Source organism: Anoplolepis gracilipes, chromosome 4 (genome assembly GCF_047496725.1).
Source record: "Anoplolepis gracilipes chromosome 4, ASM4749672v1, whole genome shotgun sequence".
NCBI lineage: Eukaryota > Metazoa > Arthropoda > Insecta > Hymenoptera > Formicidae > Anoplolepis > Anoplolepis gracilipes.
Genome location: NC_132973.1, coordinates 177,920 through 198,973, shown reverse-complemented (window position 1 = coordinate 198,973; position 21,054 = coordinate 177,920). Strand labels below are relative to the sequence as shown.

The following is a 21,054-nucleotide window of genomic DNA, read 5'->3' as shown; positions in this document are numbered from 1 at the left end:
TTTTACTTTATTCAAATTGTTTTTTTTTTTTGTAAAAAAAAATTTAATAAATATAAATAATAATAAATTTGCTCAAGGAATGTATCTTCTAAAAATACATTAGATAGGATATAAGAATCAAAGGGAATTACATTAAAAATAAACATTTTTCTTAAAAATTTAAAGAAAAATTAATGGTAAAATTATATTTTTTTACATACTTTTACATATCTTTTAAAAATAAAAATTTATAATTATTGGTTCAAACATGCCCAATACCAATATATATATATATATATATATATATATATATATATATATATATATATATATATATATATATATTAGTAGTAGTAAATATTGTGTATATATATATATATATATACATACACACACACATTATGAAAAATTATTTTATAAAACTTATATACTCTTATAATTTTTTTTTCTTTTGTAAATCTTTAATACTTATTACTACCTATTCTTAATGTGTAGTAAATATTGTATATATTCTTGTATAACATTCTGTCACATTGTTCTTGGATTTGTTTTTGCTTCATTTTTTCTCTTGTATGAAAACTTATCCCCTTACAGTATTTAAAAAAACATACTGCACCAGCCTAATATAAAACAAAATCCCCCGATTGGTGTTGTCGTGCTGAATCGTCTGTCACCAGTAAATGCAGTGTAATAGCAGCTACCACAAAATAGTAAGATTCCAGAAAGTATAAATGACGAAGTCTGAAAACAGTACATCAAAAAATTGTAGATTAGTGTAACCCTCTTTACACGATATAATATAATTGTAGGTAGATAGATATAATGATAATCACCACAAGTGGGAATCTGCATAATGGTAATCCCAACAAAGCTAACGTATGTATAAAATGATAACGATTCGCCGTTTCAAAGATACGACGTTGCTCCTTCCCTCTCTCGTCCTTAGAATAATGTCCTGCAATGAAAAAACAGATTCATCTAAAGCTTATGTTCATAAAAGTTTGAAATAATGCAAACGCAATTACTAAGTAATTCACTTACTATGAGATCCAACAGCGCCAAGGATCACTGCCATTGCACCACTGACAGCTGCGAGCTGTACATATGGACCACTTGCAGCAGCTAATTTCCATAAAGGTATAGGTGGTGCCATTTTAACTTCTACTTTGGGTTTAAATCCCAGGTAATTCGTCGCCTATAAAAATTCTAATAATTAGTAAATTAACTTTTTTATAACATATATAATATTTAAAAATGTTTTTTTATTTATAAAAAGATATTTATTATAGACTCCATGCAAATAGTGTATATTTTCATGCTATTAACATATTCATAGCTACTAACACTTTATCAAAAATAAATAACTAAAATTAAATAATGTTACTTATATCAAGTTTTTACTTTTATTTTTATCACCAATTATTATTATTATTAGTCATAATTAATAACAATGTTAGACAAGTAAAATATGTGTATTAAAGAAAAGCGATAAGTGACATTGATATGACAATGATATTGCTCTTTTAACAGCAAATATAAAAATGTAAAACTTAAGTTTGTCAAATATTAATGCATGACAGGAAGATTATAGAAATCAGTTGTATCAAAATGACAAAATTGTCAATATAACATTGATTTTAACTTACTGCATTTGTGACAATCTGTAACATGTTAGTACACAAATAAGCAAGCAGATCTTACTATAATTTGGTTAAAGTGATATTTTTTACATTGACCTATAATATGCAATTGATAATAAGTTTTTTTTCAGTTATATAATAGGTTTATTTTTTTTCAATTTTTTTTTATATACTATATGTAATATCCGAGTATACTTATGTTACATACATATCACTACTAAAAAAAAAAAAAATGTCAATCGCGCGTCTAATATTAGACATATGTCTAATGTCATGTTGTATTTGTATGAGATGAGTCTAGCGAGTCTATAATCGAAGAGATTAGTACAAGATTCCTTCATTGTTTTACAAGTATTAAAAATCGAAATATACAACAGCTTACCGATGAAGCGGCACCCAAAGCGTACGAGGCAGTTCCTGCACTCGTTTTGTAAATTATGTTAAATGGTGCGGTGACTGCTGTATACACAGCGTCCTGCAAACCCATCTCTAGTCGTGCGTCACTGTACACAAAGCAAAGCGAGATATATAATTTACATGCTACATACAACGTAAGTCAGGTGTATTAATGATGTCTGGTGCAATAATGTGATGACATGACTCTTTTATTGCTTGCAAGTGACCATGCGATTATAATTACGCAAAAAAAGTTAATGCTTTGTAAAAAAAACTTCACCGAGCTGAACATGTAAACACACCAGATATCATTAATCCGTTCGAATACTTACCAGGCTTTTGAAGCTTTTTAAAGCTTCTATTTTTACAATTCAAATGTTTACCAGCAACAACTGATCACTCAATAACAGATCATATAAAGCAGAACGGTTATCGGTTATCCCCTCATTTTAGGTGACACCAACATTCAAGATAGCTCCATATCCATTGAACTACATAGCCATTTCCATAAAAGTTTCCAGTGGGTAACACGCTACACGCTATGTCTACAGACATACTGCAATAAATATATATAGCTGAAGCTGTTCCATATTACCGACCAAAATCTAACCTAATATGTATAACAATATATTTGCTTAATATAAAAGTTACAATTTATACAAATAAAATAAAATAAGTTTCGATTCTAAGGATTGCATGAAAGAATATTTGTGAACTTTTAGAAATGAGTTTAGAAGCCTAGATAAAAAACATTTTGTTGTAGAAAATTTTATTGTTGCACATTTTCTGCAACAACATTTTCTACAACAAAATGTTTTTTATCTAGGCTTCTAAACTCATTTCTAAAAGTTCACAAATATTCTTTCATGCAATCCTTAGAATCGAAACTTATTTTATTTGTATAAATTGTAACTTTTATATTAAGCAAATATACTGTTATATTAGGTTAGATTTTGGTCGGTAATATGGAACAGCTTCAGCATCCTGCAAATATATACATATAAAATAATCTTGTAATTATAGAAATTTGTGTATATTTATATTGGTTTTCATGCATGTTTTCAATTATTTGTAAATTTTATTTTTTTTATATCTTTATTTATAAAACCTTGACATATTGATAAATTTTTGTGTTAATAAATCCTAATAAAAAAAGGTTTATACATAAAAATATCAATTATTATAAAAAAGATAATTTTTATATTTATTTTTATATTACAAAAAAATACATCTACATAATATATATATATATAATTACATTTTACATTAAGAAAAGTAATGTATTGTTAAATATACTGTATCTTATTAATCATTACTCATTTGTGGTATTGCTCGACTTTCTGCTTGCATATAAAATTGTTCTCCAAACCATTCCCTATGCATCTCCAAATAACTAAACATATATTATATTATTATTTTTTGATGTATAAAATTGATTGTTTATATAAACAGAATCATATCTAGCTATATTTTATTACGTACCTTAGAAACATATCTAAATATTTTAAGAGTACTTTCAATTTTTTGTTTGGCATATCTGTGGATTGTAATAACTCAGGTAACTTAACTGAAATTAAAGAAAGAATTATTTTTGAAATATGTAAATTTTTATAATTTTATATTTGCAATGCATGCTTTGCATGAGCATATGTATATTCTTATAAAGAGAAGGATAACTTACCAAATAATCTAGTTAAATGAATGACACCATAATAAGTAGATGGATTTGTTGAATTTTCATTTTGCTTCGAAATTTGAGACATTAATCTCCATTTATTCGATTGCTGAAGTAAAGCATTTACTTGAGCAGATGTAACAACAGGCGGCATTCTTAATGTTACACCTCGTGGGCTAGAACAACGGGAACTTGTACTTGCTATGCTACTAAAACAAAAACAATAAAAATATTATATCTAGTTTAAGAAAAAAAAAAAGAAAGAAACAAAACCTTTCTCCATTACATTATGCGCGAGCGTAATTTAATTTTAATAAGAGAGACATTCACATAAAAGTTGTGTAAAGATAAACAATCTAATAAAATTTTATAAAATTAAAGTTATTAAAATTAAACACCTTTATTACCTTGATAAATTACCGCCGTCTTGCTTTCCTTCGTCATACGATCTTAACTGCCGGCTTTCATCGACTGAACTTACACGACATGATCGTAATCTACGCTTAGAATTGTTTGATGGCTTAGATATATTGTCCATTTCCGAATCATGTTCTTGAAAAGGTGGTAAATGAGCATATTCTGCATCTTCAAATTCTTCTCTCGACGTTTCTAGATTCCTTACAATGATAGAGATATCTTCTTATAATTCAAACAATATATCTTACAATTAAATTTTTAATTTGAAATCTAAATTAGATAGTAATCAAAATTATAATTTAAATATTATATTCTTAGAAGAAAAAACATAATGCATATTTACTCAATTGGTTCTTCTTTTGCAACAATATTTACTTGCTCGTTACATAATAAAGAAGATTTCAGAGAACAATATTGCTCCTTTTCTTGCCTATATAAGAGAAGATGCGGTAATGTGACATCAAAATATATGCGTAGACCATCTGCGGTTTCTCGGCATATATTTATTTCATTCACTGTTTTTTCTATTGTATTGTTTGATTTATTCCGTTGAGGTTTTTCTGGAATATTTGTCAATTGAGTTGTAGTAAAATGTTGCACCCAGGATTCCAAAATATTTATCACAGTAGGTTGTGCAGGAAGAACTACAAGCTAAAATAAATAATAATAATATTTATCTTTGTCTTGTGAAAAAACTTAATTATTTATATATAAGCCAAAATGTTATAATTAAAAAAAAATAAAGATTTTTCTTTAAATTTTTCAATTAGAATTAAAGCTTAAATAGAATATAAACAAGTGATGTGCATGTAAAGTGTATTATAATTTATACATTGCTGAAAAAGTATTCAATAAGAAATACCTTGTTTTTATTCATTATTAGGTCATAATCCTGTTCTAAAATCCGTTTTAATGTACTACCTATATCAATATCAATTCCTGGTTTAATACTGGCTCCAGATTGGCTACCTCCACCACTATCTTCATCGTCACTTGTTTCACCCATATAATCAGAGCTACTTTCTGTGTCTTCTTCTGTGTTTACTTCCTAAATCAAAATTATATGTGCAATTTTTAACTAAACTCTTTGCTTTATTACTCACTATTAGATGTTTAGATTAAATATATTGTACAATTCAAATATTTATTATTGGTGATTATTAAGGCAAAACAATTTACAGTCAAAACAATTAGAGTATATTATACAACTTGTCTAATATAAACAGCTTTTACAAAGCCTTAGAAATACTTTATATATATTTTTATTATAAAATACATAATTTATACATTTTATTCTTCATTATTAAAAATTCAAAAATGAAATATATTTACCTCTGTATCATAATCAGCATGTTGGCCTGAACTACCATCTTCCGAAGATCCAGTTGTAGCTGATGTAGCTCGACTGCCACCGCTTCTTGCTCTACGACGAGATTCTTGATGTTCCGTTTCAGCTAAACGTTCTGACATTTTATGACTTCTTTTCTTGCGTTCACGGCGATATAAGTAAGCACCACTGTTTTATTGAAATAGATAATATGATAATTAATTGTTTTCTTAGTGGCAAAACTTCAGGAGCGTGTAGGGGAGAGATTTTTGCGATTTAAATTGGGGACACCCTGTATAATATTAGACTAACTTTAAAAATACATACAGTTGAAGCTGTGCTTTTTGTGCTAAATCTCGTTGAAGTTGACGATTTTCTTCTGTATCTTTAAGAACATATTCTTCTGTCACACAACGATCCCAAGATGAATTCCAGCCCTTATATATATATAATAATAAATAATAAATTTTATATATATATTTTTTTTGTTTAATAATTTTAATGATTCCTGTAACTAAATGACATTTATTCTTTGACTCACCTGAAAATGTATGAGATATTCCACAGCTTTTCTTCCTCTTTGATCTTTATTTACAATAACGTCAAGTACCTTAAAAATTTATAACATTATTTTTAATTATTGTTCGCAACTTAAATGCAAAAATATATTTAACAATATATATATTACCTTCGAGTCATATAATACTTTTGCCTTTGTAGGATCTGGTTCATAGCATAAGACTTTTTCTCCATCACAGAATTTAAATTTCGGTCCTCGTGTTGACACCATCGTAAAGATTTACCAGAATATAACACACAAATATTTGAAAAAATTTCGAAGATCACTAACATAACCTATATAACTGTCAATCGGTCAAAGAGTTAAAAGCAATATAAATGTACTTAGTTTCTATATTAAATTTCAAAGCACAATTTAACTCGGATTTTCATGATCCATTTTAGTTTACTTTTATATTATTATTTATACAATTTATTGTCAACTCCAGAGATATTTTTTCAACGTATCCCGGTATGCCTGGCATCGTATGTTATACTTTGGATCGAGAAGGAAAATGACGCGATAGTCAACCTTAACCTTTCACACTCACGAAAAAAATTATAATTAATTTATTCCTATCTGTCAAATCATTATGCCTCTAACGCCAATCAGCTGTTCAGTTTCCAGAAATAATAACACATTAATCAAAGACGATTGATTATTGTAATATCCAAAAATGCTAATACATAATGTATAAATAAAAAAAAAAAAAAAAAAAAAAAAAAAAAATAAAAGACGTACATAAATCTTTCATTCAAACTTCTCTATTATTAATAAATGTTTTCCTCTAAACTTAAACTTTTTTTTGCTATATCTTGCGTTGTTCTCTTTCATTCAGTGAACTCTATCCAGTTCACTACTTTCATTTCTTATATTTATCATGAATCACGAGAGTTTTCGAATATACATGATAAAGTATGGACATTCTCTATCTTTTATTTTCTAATAATACAGTTTCTCACATTCTTACAATAAAGTAGATTGCTTGAGAATTAATCAGAAATTTTATGACAATCTTTTAATTAAAAAAAAAAAAAAAAAAAAAAAAGATTGAAAGAAAAATTTGTTTTAACATAGTTTTAAATAGAGAAATAAAACAATTTTATGCATAACATTTAAGATGATAAAATGGGAAAATATATAATAAAGCATTCGTGTAATAGCATATACATATACACACACACACATTAATTTTTCAAGGATTTATTTTTTATTGCTACATAAATATATCATCATATATTAAAATTTATAAGTTATTCTCTTTGAATCAAAAATTTTATGTATTTTGTAACACATTTTTTCACATAACTTCCATCTATACATGTATATGTATATATATTTTTTTCTTTTATATTTTCTATTAAATAAATATATGTGTATATATATATATATATATATATATATATATATATATATATATATTTAATCCATTTATCTGTCATTATTTCTCTGATTAACTTTAAGATTTAATATAAATTCTTACTATAGAAATAGCATAAACATCTGAAAATAAAAAACCTATAAACTCGTTTTTAATAAGCTACAATTACACGTTTTTCGTAAAACATACTTTTACACTTAGATCTCAATAGAATGTGCCTTGAAATAGCGAGCAAAGAAAGGAAATGACATCATAGAATGTCATTATCATGTAATAATAGTAATAATGGGAACTAAGAATGAAAATTGAAATGCAAGATGTTAGAAATTAATGCAAATAAATTAAAAATTATTTAATAGCATTACAAATAATTTGTTTAATTAATTTGTACAATGCTCACTATTCCAAGCAAGGAGTTATATTTTGAGATTCAAGTGTACTTTAGCAATATAAAACATATAATTTATAATATTTAATCACAGAAAGCTACTGTAAATTGTGCCATATCAATTCAGTGCAGATAATGTAAGAATATTTATCTCTCTTTTTCTCAAACATGATTGGCACAATTATGGATAATATTAAAATATAGAAAATATTATTTCTGAAGCACAGTAAAATAATTCCAACTAACATTCATCAAAAGTATTCTTTCCATTCCTCAACTAATGTCTCTTTGTATGTTTTCATGTATTGTATGACAAGGCAAAATATTTAATTATGGTAGTCTGACCATATTTTCATCAATTATACAATACACCACAGAGACTTGTATGTTTACCACACTAATACAAATGTAAGCAGACACAAAAATCTATTCTCAATAATTTTTAATTTATTTTCCAGCTGCTGGAAATGGCGATTAATAGACGCAGATTGATTTTGTCTAAATAATTATTTATATATAATCTCTCTCTATATATGTATATGTATTAATTTGATATACATATATATATATATATATATAATCAATATATATATATATATATATCATATCATATAACTCAATATTTTGAAGTTTAGCATTATGTACATAACATAAGTACTATATGATCACGAAAACAATAGTTAAATGATTTATGCTTGCATTCCATACAATTCATGAATACCAGACAGTTTATTCTTATGGATTGGCAAGACATGTTGCATTTACATGGAATATGTATTTGTATTTATGCTTGCAGTAGAAAAATTTTTAAATTTTCTTTTGAATGTAATACGTAACAATATTTTCCTCCTGTTTCCTTTTTAGGTACTTTATATATCATGTTTTAATGATAGTAACATGCAAGATAGATTATATGTGAGACAAATTCAAATAACTTAGGATGTAACAATTAATTTTTACTTTTCCCTAAATAAATATAAATATATCTAATATATAAGAAGAAGAAAGCATAATGCTAAACTTCTAAGTAGAACCGTTTACCCAATAACATCAACAATGGTACCTACATACAACATATAAATTATGTTAGTATCGGATATTTTCTTTTACACATAGCAATAAACATTAAAATTTTAAAAAGGATATATTTAAAAACAAAGGATTGTTATTTTTATATGTCAATTCTAGCTTTAAAAAATGTATACATATATACAAATGAGATTCGTCTCTATTATATCAAATTTTAAATGCACAATTACAAATATAAATTATATTGAGATCTGCTTATTACAAAGATATCTGATTTAAGCAGAGTACATAAAAATAGCGTTCTTAATTTGCATCTTGTAATAATTAGAACTGATAAGAAAATGTTTTAGAAAATTAAATAGAAATTTTGTGTAAATGCTACTGTGTATGACAGAATTTTTTTAATGTGTAACTTTCTTTGGTTCAATTTTTTAACAAAAATATTAGTCATATTTCCAACAATGCCATAGTTTAATATAAACCACTGCATTTGCACAAAAATTTGATTATCTGTGGAATGCATGAAAAATACAATTAAAATTATGATAGATCCATCCAACTGATCACTCTTAGAGTTAATCACAGAAGTTTACACACTGTGCAATTTAAACTTATTTCAGTATTCGTGCATTTCATTCTGTTATAAATAAATAGCTTCTATAATATTAAATTTTAAGGAAAATTGAATGTAATACAAAAAGCTCTTTTTCTAATATATAAAAATGCATCAACTTTATTTTTGATAAAAAAAATAAGATATTATCTTTCATCTATTTCAATTAGACAGGCCTATCATATTGTGATATATAACACTTATTTGTCTATAATTACAAAATAAACTTCAATTGTTATAGTTTAACAAATTATTGTAATTATCTGATACTGTGTTTGCATTGTCACTGCATATAACGTTTTGTTAAACCTTAGAAAAGATGTGAAGAATCTTTTCTAACATTTTATAAGATAAAAATAATCCCTGCAGCAGTTTTTGCTATTAAATACATTTTTAACTTAAAATATTAATTAGTTAGCATACCCCTATTCGCCAAAGAATCTTTTAGCGTTTGAAAAAGCTGCAGCTGTTGCTCTGGCTTCAAACTATAAACCTAGATCAGAAAGTACATATGCTTTAAAAAATTAAATTTAGTCATTTATTGTTATATATTAATAATATAAAGAAAAAAATTAATATGGAAAAAACTTAATATTGTAAAACAAACAACTTTATTGTTACTTTACCTGCTGCAACAACTTTTGAGGTGATGCAGTATGAATAAATGAAGAAATGTAAACATTCACAAATGTTGCCATTAAATACTGACAATCAAATCTGTCCATTATTCCACCATGACCAGGAATTACATCACCAAAATCCTATAAAGTCATTATCAAAATCAGTAATTGTCAAAATAGAGATATCATATATAACCACTTATAGGTTTGATAAAATATAACATTAAATTACCTTAATTTTGAACGCCCGTTTAAATCCGCTAGCAAAGAATCCTCCAAATGGTCCAATTACAGAGCTGAATACTGACATTGATAATGAATGTAGAAGAAATGGATATAACGTCAAAGTGGACTTTCCATTTAACTGCACATATTAAAATGACAACTGAGTACTTATACATCATTTGATTAAAATATTCCCCAAACATAAAGATATGTTACCATTCTTGATATCACTTGAAGACTTTTTGGTAATGTATACTCTTGCAATTGGAACAAACTTGATGGTTCGCAATCCATAGTCATTCTTCCTAAAGCTTCACTGTATTCGATAGGACAGACGAAATAGCGATACTGGCACATAACATAAGATATCTAAACAGCAATATCATATTAGCACATAATAATTTTAGTTTTCATTTACTATTTGCATGAAAAACATATTACCATTAATCCAAGTATGACAGTGGAGATACCACCACCAATGAAGCCCTCCCAAGTCTTCTTTGGAGATAATTTTATTAAAGGAGTTCGTCCAAAAAAGAAGCCAAACATATATGCCATCACATCATTTACCACAATCATACTAACGGGGACAATGAACCTAAAGGCAATTGATATAATTGATAAAGTATATGTACACATGTATAAAGATGTATTGTAGTAATAGTTCTGATACATAGAGTAAATACATACCATATTAATCCTTCAAATATATTTTGAATAATGAGATAGCTCTGCGTCACAACAATAAGTAGTGCAACATGTGTCCAAGCAAATAGAGAGAATTGCTTCATATAATATTTCTTCACAAGTGAGAGTACAAACCATACAAAACCAACAATGTAAAGACAGAATGAAATAAATCGATGGTATGTAACAAGTATGCGCAGATATCCCTATAGACAATCAAAATTAAAATTATTATATGCATTATTTGTATATAATGTATTCATTTCTTGATATAACATTGTTCTTATTATTTTCTTTTTAGTCTATTATTTCTCTGTGTTAGATAACTTTAATAGAGAAGCCCCACAAAATATTGAAGCCATAACAAAACTATTGTTAAAGCTTTTTTATTAGATTTAAATTTTGATTTAAATTAATATTCATAATGTACCAATATTATATAAATGATCTTTAAAATACCATAAGAAGGAAGCAGTAAAGTACCAAAATTTTGTAGTCTGTATTTTTTATAAATTATATAATCAAGGTTAAAAAAAATGCAACTACACACTTACCGTTCGATTAATCACCACTGCAAAATAGTCCATTAAATTTTCTCCATAAAAAAAGTAATTGGAAGTTATCAAAAAATACCATGATAAAGATCTGAACCATGGTAGACCATGAATTCTATATACAGCGTATCCAATATTAATAATTTCTTCAAAGCATTTCACTTGCACAATCAATGTCTATAAAATAACATGATATTAAATAGAATATATATATATATATATATATATATATATAAAGATTGTATTATATTTAACTTTAAAGTATTTGAAAACTTACTGTAATCATCAATGCTAATGGGCCCCCATAAATAATAAGACAAAATCCAGCTATCATAAACCAAGTGAAAATAGTTCTAATTATCCAATTCCGCCAACTACAAAAGAAAGTGATTATTAAAACAATTTATTACATAAAATTTAAATAGTTTATTACAAATGAGAAATAATATATGTATTTTACCGATCTGGAAGACCAGAAAGAACAGAACTTAAAATATGTGGAGTATGATCAGTTCCTTGAGGCAAAGTCTTTGCTAAGTCTTCCACCTCCAATTTTGCATCATCTTCAGATTCAACATCTTCTTTCTGAAGAAAAATGTTTCAAAGATATTAATGTAAATAATAATTACTTTTTAGAAGAAAAAAATGATTAATACAAATCTAGTACTAACTTTTTTTTATTTCATGATGTATATTAATAAATATCTAACAAGCCATATAAATATTTAATAAAACAAATAAGTATATATGTAATATATATATATATATATATATATATTTTTACATATATATATATATATATATATATATATATATAAAAATTACTATGTAAAATTAAAGATATACAAATCATATGAGTATAAAATGTTATTTTTTAGATGTTAGAAAATATTTGTTATATTTCTTTAAAGTTAAATTAAAGGTAAATTAAAGTTAAAGTTTATTTAAATTAAAAAATATAAAATAAGATGTAAAAAAGATAAAATCATATTTCAATTCAGGGTGGCAATTAAATTATAAACTAGAAATCATACACACATATACATATATATATATATATATATATATATATATATATATATATATATGTGTGTGTGTGTTTTTATTATATGGGAATTAATTATCTAAGATAATTGAACTATCTTAAAAAAATACACGTTTAATATCATTTAATTAAAAAGTGTTGAGTAAGCATCACGTTTGCAAACCGAGCGGAAAAGTGGGGACAATGAAATGAGTGTGACAGAAAATGCGTTATTTGTTTTTTGTACATACGCGCGTATATCTGTACACATTCATTTACATATACATTTATATATATATATATATATATATATATATATATATATATATATATACGGTGCGCTGTGCACACAAGGCAGTTTCAAAAATAATGTGTGGACACATTCTACACGAGTGTTGGTAGCTGTCAAATACCCATCATCGAATAATCGTCTAAAACGCCAACGCAGCGCAGATCGATAGTCCTCGGAATCGCGTAAACGCTAAACCACCATAAAAAGATAGCACATTTTCGACGCCGTGGAGTCATAAGGGATTTTCTATTCGTTCATTACCTGATCATCACTAACGTCCCGCGCCGTTGCTGACACATCGCCGACCGTCCTCTTGCGTACCTCCGACATATCGCTCTCGTCGGTTAATAACACGCGATTAATTATCGCGGCAAGAAAATAGACTGACGAATCGACACAGCGGGAAGGAGTCGAAGATCAACGCTTCGCGCTGATTTGTAGCGCTCGATCGCTGCGTATATTTACATATTTTAAGAAATCGAAGATATACTCAAAGGAACGGATACGATCGACACACACTCACGCACACACTACACTCGCCACTCGCGCGAAGCGAACAGCGGATTAAAAACGGGAGGCGAGAGCGGGGATAGTCGTTCGTCGATATTCGGCCGCGTTCGGTATGTTTCGGTTAATCAATGATAGTAGTACAGTCATTGATATAATACTATACCTAGATGCATAAACTGTCAATCTCGACTATCTCGAGTATTATTTATTTATCTCATTCCCGCGTTTTATTTGCCATTTTTTGCAGAATAACGGTCGGTAATCTGTCCAGGAACATTTGTATAATAATGCGTAGAAAAATTGATTTAATTATGTCAGGAATGTCATTTAATTATTTTCTTCATACACATAATAATATATAATTGATTGAATGATTTTTTATGTACATGTTATGCAAATCTGCCCAGAGAGAACTTTTATCGTTGACGATGCTAATAATTTTATATTTGACTTCCTAATTTTATTGTGTAATAAAAGTTGTAATAAAAGAAAGACATGCGAATAACGCGATGATTCATGGTCAGTTATATATTATCTTCTAGAAGATTGTAAGTCATGATTGATAAGAATGTAAGTAAAAAGTAATGGATATAAGACATTATCAAAATTAATGTACATATATGGATGTATTACAGAGTATATGAAACTCACGCAATGATTCATGAACAAATGTTACATTTACGAGAATTATACATGTATGTATACATATACATACAGACATATACAAATATACTTGTATTCTGCAAGAAGAATGACTGAAGAAATATAAAAAGAGCATTTAAAAAAAAAAAAAAACAACATAGTGTTCAATAATACTCATTAATACACATCTGTGTGTGTATTAACCTTAAGTATGTTTATTTGTCAATTGATCATGCGCGTTCATAACTTTGTTCACCGTTCTCTGCGGTCTGTTCGTTGCTGTCATAACATGTCGTAAATAGTAGTTTATTAACGCGAACGTTAGACTTTACTTTCAAAAATGGAAAGAACACGGTGGCTGAATATACGCGAACGAGATTAGAAATAAATTATCAGCAAGATATCTCCATTGATTGTCGAGAGAAACGAGCTATAATACTTTACTTGTATTGTGATATAGGTTAAATTTGAGCTATAGAAAAAGAAGCAAAATATCAAATATATGTATCTCCATACGTCCAGAATGACATTACCTGGCATCGGAGTGTTTGGCACAGGAAGTATCGTTAGGATCATTATACCTTTTTTGAGAGAAAAGGGCTTCAGGATTGAAGCTATATGGGGTCGCACATTGGCAGAAGTTTCAAAAGTGGCGAACGATCTTGAAATACCGTTTCACACCAGTCGCATAGACGATGTTCTTTTAAGGAAGGATGTAGATCTGATCTTTATCATGTGCTCGCCAAGCTTGCATTCACAGATCGCTGTTAAAGCCCTGGGTATAGGGAAGCACGTTGTATGCGATAAACCAGCAGGCTTGAGTCAAAGTGAGGCCTTGAAGATGGTACGAGCTGCGCAGTATTATCCCTCATTGATTAGCATAGTTAATCACAGTTTAAGATTTTTGCCTGCCTTTGTACATATGAAGAAGGCCCTAAAGGATGGATATTTGGCTGGACCTGTAACAGTTATAGAAGTAAGAGTACACATGGGAAGTTTATTACATAATGGTAAGTATAAAAAGAATACAAATTTTTATATTCTTATATTTGTAGATTCTTAGATTTTATAAAGATTCTTTAAAATTCTACAGATTTTATCAAAGAGAGAAAGAATCACAAATGCAAACTCCAAAACTGAATTAACTTATGATAAAATATTTTGTAAAATTTATTGATAGTACTTTCATTCTTTTCTTATATTTGAAAGTAACTTGATAGTTGCAACAAATATATTTTTCTATATAGCTTTGATAAACCATATAATTTAAATAATATTTTTGCCATGGAATATTTTCTTTATATTTTGTACATAATTTTTTGATTAATCAAAAAAGTATTTTCTGATTTATGACATAAATATTATATACTGAAATAATATTTATTTTAAACACTAGACATATTTGTTACTTTTTCAGAATATGATTGGCTATGTGATGATACAATGGGTGGAGGAATCTTGGCATTAGTGGGCAGTCATGTTATTGATTTGATCTTTCATTTAATGGGTCAACGAGCTTCCAAAGTGCATGCTGTTGTAAGAACATTCACTCAAACAACTAAATACATTAATGGAATCAGGCACATTACATCGCCAGATTTCTGTAGTTTTCAAATGGAGTTAAGCGGCGGTGCTTTGGTAACAGCTACTCTGAGTAATCACTTGCAAGGTCAGCTTTCCCAGGAAGTATTAATATGTGGTGGTGGAAATCATTTGGTTGTGCGTGGCGGAGATTTATATGGATGTCGCAGTGGACAAGAGGAGATCTTGTATCGTGACACGGAAGATTTACATGGGATATCCTTGCCGATTGCCGACTCGATTCCAAGACCTTACATCAAAGGACTTAGAAAAATGATCGCGGCATTAAGAGAAGCCTTTCAATCTGTAGAAGATAAAAGAGGTTGGATTAAAGAGCCAGTGTTTTCTGCTTCTACATTTGAAGATGGTCTGTATGTGCAAGCAGTTATTGATGCGCTGCGACAAAGTAATAAGAAGCGTGAATGGGCCAAAGTAAACATCTTGACGGAAGAACCAGATCCAAATCCTTTATTGAGCGCTGCCGTCAGAGCTACAGCTATTTCAATATAAAAGTCTGTTTTGCTAAAATCTATTTTCAATAACGAAAAGATCTGCAATGGTACCATACATTTTAAAGACTGCATATTGATAAATCAATCACATAAAATAATATTTAAGGCAGCTATGTCATCGACTTTATTATCGCGTTATTACTTGAATAATAATTTCATTTATTTCTGCAAAAAAAAAAACTAATGTGTCATAGTTTTCTCTATTGTACATATAAATATATATATATATATATATATATGAAAGTATTTATAATTATTATGGTTGTGTTTATGAAATGCTAAATATATTGATTTAAATTTAAATTTTTACTATAATAAAAATGTATTTAATATAATAAAATATAATAAAAAGTGTTTAATACATCATTTTATATGTAACAGAGGGCGTTTTCCAACAAAGCCACAGACAACACAGTGTAACACAGTGTCCGTTAGTGTAAGTGAGACACAACGAATGTTCTCCCTCACATTAATGGACACTGTGTCGTCTATGGGCGCGTTCAGGGAGACGCTATTAGCGCTAACGGTGTCATTCTATCTTTGTTACTCATTAAAAGTTGAACAAAGATAGAACGATGCTGTTAGCGCTAATAGTGTCTCCCCGAACATGCCTTGTGTCGTCTGTGTCGCTTGCTGGAAAACGCCCAGAATTTGGTCTATCATGATTATATAATTTATATATTGATATATGATATAAATATTATTAGAGATTATATATAATATTATATAATTATATTTTAATGTAGCTATTCTATAATTATAATTATAATTATATAAAATATATAAATATATTTGTTATATATATGTAATTATATTTTTGTATTGATTATTTTATCAAAAATTCTATTGACAAGTGTAGCCAATCAGATACGTTATCTCTATGTTTAGTTATTTTTCCCTTTCAGTTATTTTTTTGCTCTATGATTATAACAGTGCGCGCGTTGGCTGCACTGTTTTAAATTTTGCTCATGCCTCACATCACAGAATCACAGACTTCTATATTCACGTCACAACTGTGTCTATAACCGGTCTGTGATTATTGGTCGTTAGTCGTTATTCTTTATGCTCTTTACTGTTAGTGTTAGGTGTTAGGTTGTATTGACGAATTATTCAACCATTGTGTTTCCTGGACGCACACCCTTCGTACCTATTGAGTGACAGACAAAATGGCATCTGCTATAACTGTTAACTATCTTTTGGTACTTGTGCTAACACTCGTAGTTTTTCTTGTTTCTCTCGCGAATTCTGCAGACAATTATTACGCGTTTGCGAAAGTCGAGGTAAATTCGATATTTCTGTTAGATCAATTGTGATAGATGATGTGATTATTAGTACTCTACATTTATATATGCGAGTGCATTTTTTTATGCATTATAATTTATAATCACGAAACATACATGATTATTACATTTGCTCAACAAGTGTTTACTTAAATGACACTTTACAATGAGACCGATGCATTATAATGTGTGTTAATGTTATTTGTGTTTATTTTTCAGAGTTGTAGTGGCTGCTCGCTCAACCGACTGCCGGATGTCAAGCAATTTATCTTTGAGGATCTGCCAAACTAGTATCCTTTATAGTATTATTATAGTAATGTTATATTTGTTGTATTAGATTTTATGATGTGATCATTTTATATAATATACATAGTAAAACTTTTTTTTTATTACACATTACACACGCAAACACATGTACATATACATACATATGCACAGTTCTTAACATATAAGATACACTAGTTCAATAACAGGGTAGTTTTACTTTGCAAAAGATTTGGTAGTTTTAATTTTTTGATATGTTTTAAAGTTTGGAGTCCTAATGAAAATATCAAGTTTTTCATCTTTGTGCGCTTTTACTTGTGCCATCCTATTGTGAAAAAGTGTTGGACAAAACTAATTTTTATGCAATATCTTCTTACTAATAGGTTCTAAGATAAAAATAGTTATTATAAATCTTGTAGAGAATATAATTTTCTACAACTTTTATTTGAAATATTTTTTTCTAAATCTAGTAGATATCGAGCTATAGCACTGTTAAGTACAGAAAATTACCAACAAAATTCTAACAACGTTCTGCTTTGAGCAAATTTTTTTTTACAAATATTGATTATGAATTAGTAAAGATGTAATTAATAAGTAATAATCATAGAAAAATCTGCTCAGAATGCAACTGTCTTGGAATTTTCAATAATTTGCTCCATCTTACAGCGGTGCAGAACTTGGTATCTGTTAGACATACTAAAAAAATATTTTAAATAAATGTTATAAGGTAGGAAATTATATCTTCTATAAAATTGCTAATAGGTATTCTTATCCTAGCGCTTATTGATAGGATATATTGTGAAAAAATAAGTTTTTATCAACATTTTTTTCAATAATTTATATATTATTTCATTATATTCTATTATATTTATATAAAAACTTCAAAAATTATATAAAAGAATATATAAAATATTGAATAAAAAATATAATAAAATATTGAAAAAATGGCAGTCAAAATCAATTTTTTCGAAATATCTTATCAGTGAGTCATCATTTTCAAAAATTTGGAATTTTTATTAGGAGCCCAAACTTTAAAACATATCCAAAAATTAGAATTACCGAACCTTTTATAAGGTAAAGAACTTTTTGTGAAACCTACTACTGCACTACACAATTGCAAAGTGTCTGTTATCTGTTATAATCTTGTTTTATGTAAGTGAAACTCAACACACATAAAAATTTATATGTATATTTTTTTTATATATATATGTTTTTTCATCAACAAACATATATATATATATATATATATATATATATATATATATATATAATTATCTGTTGTAAATATATATTGCATATTTTTAACACTTGTTAATTTTTTTATTAAAAAGTAGCCAAGTCTTCTTTTATGTAAGATGTAAATTAAAAACTAATAGAATATAATAAAATATTACTAATAGAAAATATAATAAAATATTTACAAAATTTCTGTTAAATTGAATTATTTCATTTTTTCATATGCAATGTAAAATTTCAGAAACTATCCTTAATAAATATATGTAGCAATAATGTGGAATTCAGACATGTACAAGGTGCAATTCCAGAACTTGTATTGTTCAACAAACACGAAGAGGTTTGACAATAAAAATAATATTAATTAACTTAATATAATTGAACATAATTTGCTATCATTAATTTAATCTCTGAAAATATTGCAGGAAGTGGAACGATTGGTGTTATCTAGATTGACTAGGGAAGAATGTAATAAGCTGTTAATCTCTAAAGGTTTCAGTAAAAAATCCAAAGAAAATAAGGATGAGATGTAAATCTTAAAGTCAATGTATACTTATTGTGAAAAACACTAGTCTAGTTACAAGTAAAGAAAGGTCTAGAAAAAAGATAAACGAGCAAAAGAAAAATATTTCTTAAAGTTATTTTCAACTACAAAGCTTGTTAAACTATATTTTGTTTATAACTTGTCTGTCATTATATTTTATATTTAATAATTTCTAAAATATTTTATTAGAAAGTAATATGCATTACAGATATTTAAAATGAGAAATATGTTTCAATAATATTAAGAATAAACAATATATCATGCGAAAAATAACAAATAATATTAGGATATTTTGACGTATAAATTTGTTTTCTTTTTGCAATTGCTGTTATCTCTAGTACGATAATGTGGTGAAGCGACAGAAAAAGGAGAAGGAGGGAATGTTTATCTTCACTAAAGTCACAATCTGTGATAAAGACCCTATGTTTAGGAAATGATGGCATATATTGTATTACATTTTGTAAACTTTTTTACTTGCACTATATCCTTTATTTCTAGTAATTCCATTAACTTTAATAAAATTTTTATCATATCTTAAAGAAATTATTTTATAATTATTAATTTTTTAGCATTATAGGAAGCATTCTTCAATTAATCTTAATATGCATGTATTAGGCTATTTGTAAAGTCAGCCTTTTTATAGTGCACTAAATTTTTATAAGCAATATGTATATGTATGTATGTACGTATGTGTATATACATACATACATACATATATATATATATATATATATATATATATATATATATATAATTAGAAAGAATAAATAATATAATCTAAAAGGTTTCTAAGTCTTAATTATCTATAAAATTATTTTAACTAAACCTTAATTAAGTTTATAATAATATTGTTATATAATTATTAAAGAAAAAATTCTAAATTGTTGCTTGCAAACAAAATATATGCTTTTGAATATACAATAACAATTTATAATTAACAAACAGTCCTTATTTACCATTACTATACATATGCACACACGTACAAGTATATGTAAAAGATTTTTGTTATTCTTGACTTTTTCAATGGAATTAATATTTATATAAATTGATTTGCAATATTCTGCATAAAAAGTTATATAGGTAATGATAGAAAAAAATTGAATAGTTTGAGATATTTTATTCTTTGACATAATTTACCATACACTATGAAATATTCATTTTTTTATTTTGCCTAAATTTTTTTATGTACAGAATAATGAGAGGAATTAATTATTGTAAGGAAAACAATTGTATTAAAAAAAAATATGAATTTGCAATAAGCAGTTACATATTTTTTCTGTAAGATGATGTATTTTTTTAACCAATTGTCTTCTCATTAATTATATTCTGTGCATTAAAGTATTGAAGCAAGAAGTATAATCGAAAATGAATATTTTACGCGATATTTTATAGTTTATACCAAATTAATTATGTCAAATTAAATTATAAAATATTTTGTAAACTATTCAATTTTTGATCGTACCTTTATAGTTTTTAAGCATATTTAAGCGAAAAATCGTTTTATATAAAAAATTAGGATAATTCCATTTAAAAAAATGGTCTTTAGAATTCGAAAAAGTCGAGAATAAAAAAAAATTTTTACACGCACTTTGTAGCCGACTCAAAGACGTGCAAATTATGAACAGAAAGAATTAATATCTTTCCATTTTCCTTTGTCTTTGCATATAAATTTTATATATAAA

At 27.0% G+C, this 21,054-nt stretch overlaps 5 protein-coding genes across 6 annotated transcripts; 2 read left to right on the top strand and 3 right to left on the bottom strand.

The window, feature by feature from the left end:
• Positions 1-470: 470 nt before the first annotated feature.
• On the bottom strand, positions 471-2,596 carry LOC140665043 (transmembrane protein 256 homolog). Its single transcript, XM_072890723.1, has 5 exons — positions 2,348-2,596; positions 2,002-2,122; positions 1,021-1,174; positions 813-934; positions 471-720 (listed from the first exon to the last, which is right to left on the bottom strand). Exons 2-5 carry the CDS (start codon positions 2,104-2,106, stop codon positions 577-579), a joined length of 525 nt encoding a protein of 174 aa, XP_072746824.1. The 5' UTR covers positions 2,107-2,122; positions 2,348-2,596; the 3' UTR covers positions 471-576.
• Positions 2,597-3,192: 596 nt separating this feature from the next.
• Positions 3,193-6,655, bottom strand: Msl-3 (male-specific lethal 3). 2 transcript variants are annotated; one of them, XM_072890721.1, is made up of 10 exons: positions 6,123-6,655; positions 5,976-6,044; positions 5,762-5,871; positions 5,440-5,623; positions 4,970-5,155; positions 4,451-4,758; positions 4,098-4,307; positions 3,697-3,899; positions 3,498-3,582; positions 3,193-3,408 (listed from the first exon to the last, which is right to left on the bottom strand). In XM_072890721.1, the coding sequence occupies exons 1-10, from the start codon at positions 6,222-6,224 to the stop codon at positions 3,321-3,323; spliced, it is 1,545 nt and encodes a 514-aa protein (XP_072746822.1). In that variant the 5' UTR covers positions 6,225-6,655; the 3' UTR covers positions 3,193-3,320. The 2 variants fall into 2 exon arrangements, with proteins under 2 accessions (XP_072746822.1, XP_072746823.1); XM_072890722.1 differs by having other exon boundaries at positions 3,697-3,896; positions 6,123-6,653.
• Positions 6,656-7,410: 755 nt separating this feature from the next.
• On the bottom strand, positions 7,411-13,368 carry Cds (CDP-diacylglycerol synthase). The gene is made up of 10 exons (XM_072890123.1): positions 13,068-13,368; positions 11,951-12,075; positions 11,768-11,864; positions 11,491-11,667; positions 10,940-11,142; positions 10,691-10,847; positions 10,466-10,618; positions 10,257-10,388; positions 10,031-10,165; positions 7,411-9,897 (listed from the first exon to the last, which is right to left on the bottom strand). The coding sequence occupies exons 1-10, from the start codon at positions 13,134-13,136 to the stop codon at positions 9,811-9,813; spliced, it is 1,335 nt and encodes a 444-aa protein (XP_072746224.1). The 5' UTR covers positions 13,137-13,368; the 3' UTR covers positions 7,411-9,810.
• A 766-nt stretch (positions 13,369-14,134) lies between these two features.
• LOC140664710 (glucose-fructose oxidoreductase domain-containing protein 2) lies at positions 14,135-16,285 on the top strand. The gene is made up of 2 exons (XM_072890124.1): positions 14,135-14,968; positions 15,376-16,285. Exons 1-2 carry the CDS (start codon positions 14,461-14,463, stop codon positions 16,047-16,049), a joined length of 1,182 nt encoding a protein of 393 aa, XP_072746225.1. The 5' UTR covers positions 14,135-14,460; the 3' UTR covers positions 16,050-16,285.
• A 715-nt stretch (positions 16,286-17,000) lies between these two features.
• Positions 17,001-19,978, top strand: LOC140664711 (selenoprotein M-like). The gene is made up of 4 exons (XM_072890125.1): positions 17,001-17,331; positions 17,551-17,621; positions 19,099-19,168; positions 19,254-19,978. Exons 1-4 carry the CDS (start codon positions 17,218-17,220, stop codon positions 19,359-19,361), a joined length of 363 nt encoding a protein of 120 aa, XP_072746226.1. The 5' UTR covers positions 17,001-17,217; the 3' UTR covers positions 19,362-19,978.
• Positions 19,979-21,054: the final 1,076 nt, after the last annotated feature.